The sequence below is a fragment of the Coregonus lavaretus genome, assembly GCF_964263955.1.
Source record: "Coregonus lavaretus genome assembly, chromosome: 14".
In the NCBI taxonomy this organism is placed as follows: Eukaryota; Metazoa; Chordata; class Actinopteri; order Salmoniformes; family Salmonidae; genus Coregonus; species Coregonus lavaretus.
This window is the reverse complement of record NC_140001.1, coordinates 2,271,667-2,275,024: the sequence shown is the minus strand read 5'-3', so window position 1 is coordinate 2,275,024 and position 3,358 is coordinate 2,271,667. Positions and strand designations below refer to the sequence as shown.

General features: G+C 41.7%; 1 protein-coding gene across 1 annotated transcript in view; it reads right to left on the bottom strand.

The window, feature by feature from the left end:
• Positions 1 to 325: 325 nt before the first annotated feature.
• Positions 326 to 3,358, bottom strand: part of mtmr12 (myotubularin related protein 12) — a 49,443-nt gene continuing 46,410 nt past the window's right edge. The window contains exon 16 of the mRNA XM_084177426.1: positions 326 to 2,404. Within this exon, the coding sequence (XP_084033552.1) occupies positions 2,050 to 2,404 (355 nt within the window). The 3' untranslated portion in view covers positions 326 to 2,049. The remainder of the gene's footprint in view (positions 2,405 to 3,358) is intronic.

Sequence of the window (3,358 nt, the reverse complement as noted above, 5' to 3'; positions counted from 1 at the left end):
CCAAAGGAGGGAAGGCAGGCAACAAGTTTAGGTCCAGAATAAACCCATTGCGCTTAGTTTGGACAGATTTTGTCGCCAGTTAATCCTCTCGCCTCGCCTTTTCCTCTCTGACCCGCCTCTTAGCCGGAACAAACTGGCGCAATAGATTATGGTCATTGTAGTTAATTACCACGTTTCTGCGCTGAACAAGGTTGAATATTTGCTTAATGAAAACTACAACTCCTTCAGCCAAGTTCTTGATTTACTTTCTCCGATTTCTCTCGTGAATTATTTGATTTCTCTAGAGAAAACGGCGCGTTGGGCTCACAAAAAAAACCGAACTAAATGGTGTTCAAGTAATTGAACCGAAGTCGGTCAATTAGTTGTTTATTAACAGAAAAAAAAGTTAGTTAATCGCTCAGCACTACCAGTCATCAAACCTGAAGCAATACGGTCCAGTAAATACTAATACACCACCATATTAAGAGCAGGATCATTGTTCTTGTATTTACACAAAAACATGATCCAATATGTGCAATTGACAATAATAAACAAATCAGTGATAAACAAAAATAAGAAAAGAAACATTGGGTATGCATGCACATCATTTTGCAGATGCAATGTATATCAACAACGTAATGCGATTGAAATATTTTTCAGACAATATGCCAGCAGAGGAATAACGCAATACAATAATTCCAAATGTGTAAGAGAATGAATGAATGAATGAATGAATGAATGAATTAGTGAGTGAGAGACAGCAGGCTACATGTGCAGTAGCACAAAATGTAGTTTTTTGGAAAGAGCACTTTGCCAGGGCCTTCTTCTCAATTCCTGAGGCTTACTACCATCACATTACATTTTACATTTACATTTTAGTCATTTAGCAGACGCTCTTATCCAGAGCGACTAACATGAGCAATTAGGGTTAAGTGCCTTGCTCAAGGGCACAGACAGATTTTTCACGTAGTCGGCTCTGGGATTAGAACCAGCGACCTTTTGGTTACTGGCACTACGCTCTTAACCACTAAGCTACCTGCCGACCGTTCAGTACAGTATGATATTGGCTTTGAATTCCATTCCACAGAGATTAAGAATAAAACAGTATGGAAGTTGTAAGGTTAAAAAAAAAAAAAAAAGAAGCTCCCTTTCTGCAGTATAAAACATACCAGCTGGGCTCATTGGTTAACACATACTGTACACTTATGGCATAGTTGCATTTGATTTTGGTCCACAGATTGTCCATTATTGGGAAGCAGCACAAGAGAGAAAACGGGCTTCAACCCCATTAAGCAACCTCTGGTATTCCATCGAGAGACTAGCATTTTTATTTAATTAAAAGGCATACAAATCGTGATTAATTCTGTGCTTTACGGTGTGAATATGATGTGGTCCTGCCCTAAGCATGGATGTGACCTTTAACACTATAAGCTATTAGTCAGAATAGTGAGCTCCCTAGAGTCCTGCATATTAACGCTAATCTAAAGTGATATTTGCTGGCTTCTTGCCCAACCTATAAATTCAACAAAGTTTAGTGAAGTCTCTACACCAGGATTACTTCACAGTCTCACCCTTCCATTCCTCACAGCCTCACCCTTCCATTCCTCACAGCCTCACCCTTCCATTCCTCACAGCCTCACCCTTCCATTCCAACACACTAGCTCATTGGTTCCTACCAGGACAGTAGTTATGTATTTTAGACCGTAAAGCTCTACGGTTCCTACCCTGACAGTAGTCTACTATGGACCCAGAGAGGCAGCTCGGAATTCTTTAAAAGATGCCATTTCCTTTAAGCAAGCGACAGGACATAATTCAGTCACAGTTGTTGTTGTAGATGATCATTTCTCAACAGGTTAAATGTTGCTCACCACAGTTCTGCACAAAATGGTAGGCTATAGTTTTGGCCTTTCTCTGTCTAAAGCAGGAAACATGATGGTCATGTCAACGGTGGCTTTGAGCAGTGAGCACCGCGAAACATACCTCACAGACCACCACACTTTAGTTCCCAGTGTACATACAGTAGGCACAGTAACAGGCCTCCCCCATTGGGTGTCTGATGCACTCCCTATCCTAGACCATAGACTGCAGGTCATCTCCATCATCCGCTCGATCAGCCAGGTTTCCTGCGATCCCCGTCACCATGAGGCTCTGAAGCAGGCTGGTCGGTATGGCCGGTTTGAACGACCAGTTCCTGGACGTCACGAAGGGGAACGACGACGACAGCCTCACCGAAGACCTGGATGCGATCTCCGCCGCTGTCTTGGCCCTGGGCCTCGCCCCCTTGTGGTTGGAGGCTAGAGTGCAGCCGTGGCGGTCCAGCTCTCTCTGCAGCTCCTGAACCTCCCCCAGTATCTCAGAGACCTTACTCAGCACGGCCACTGGACCCCCTCCTAGGATCTGGACGTCATGGATCCAGCGCAGGTACCTTTTTCATAGAAAGACAGAACACTAGAATAGCCATTGGACATCCCAGTAATGTGACTCAAATGGCGGCCATCTTGGTCAGGGAATCTTTCATTCTAGAAACGTATCAACTATAGTCAAATATGGTATATATTAATATTATATAAAACAATGAATTTGTAGATATAATAAGTATGTATGTCGCACAATAGGTTTCTAAGCTCAAGGGTATTTTCCTGGTGAAATAAAGGTTAAAGGGTGACTGCACTTCCTGATATGGCCTCGTTTTAGATTTTGTTCATTAAAGAAATGATAGCGGCCATGACTAAATTAAAAGTAAACGTGAGTTGGTTTCGAGGGTGAGGTTGATGTGGGTGTCTCGTGTGTTCGCAGGTGGTAAGAGTTAGCCAAATCATTTCACCAATTAGCTTCAGCCGGCTGGTGTGCGACCATGGCAAAGTTGGCTAGACTTTGGATAGCCAATCTCCGGGGATAGCTAATGTAAATGAGACAATATTTCCATGTTGTAGATCTTTTAATTGTCTCATTAAATGCTTTCAATAATTTTTATAATTTTTTTTAATTTATATAGTTCGTCAGTTTTTTTTTGCTATTGACCTTTTAAAATATGTAGATTGTGTAATTTATTTATGGTCCTTAACGAGCCCCATATCGAATGTCAAACCAAATTGACCATGGGTAATACGATAAGGTTGCGTGCAGCTGTGCTTCGAATTGATGATTACTTGGGCGCTGCCAGCTGTGGGCATGATTTAAATAAACCTAACCCAAGGAAAAAACTGTTACCGTACTCTTCATTCCTATCATCTCGCAAATCTCAGTTTTGGACGAGACTGACTTTATGACCAAAATGATCCTATTTACACTTGGTAGTCCCTTTTGACAGTAGAATAAATGTTTGACTCAAATCAATGCCACATAGGCCATTTAATAAAAAAACGGAAAAGTTGCTTTT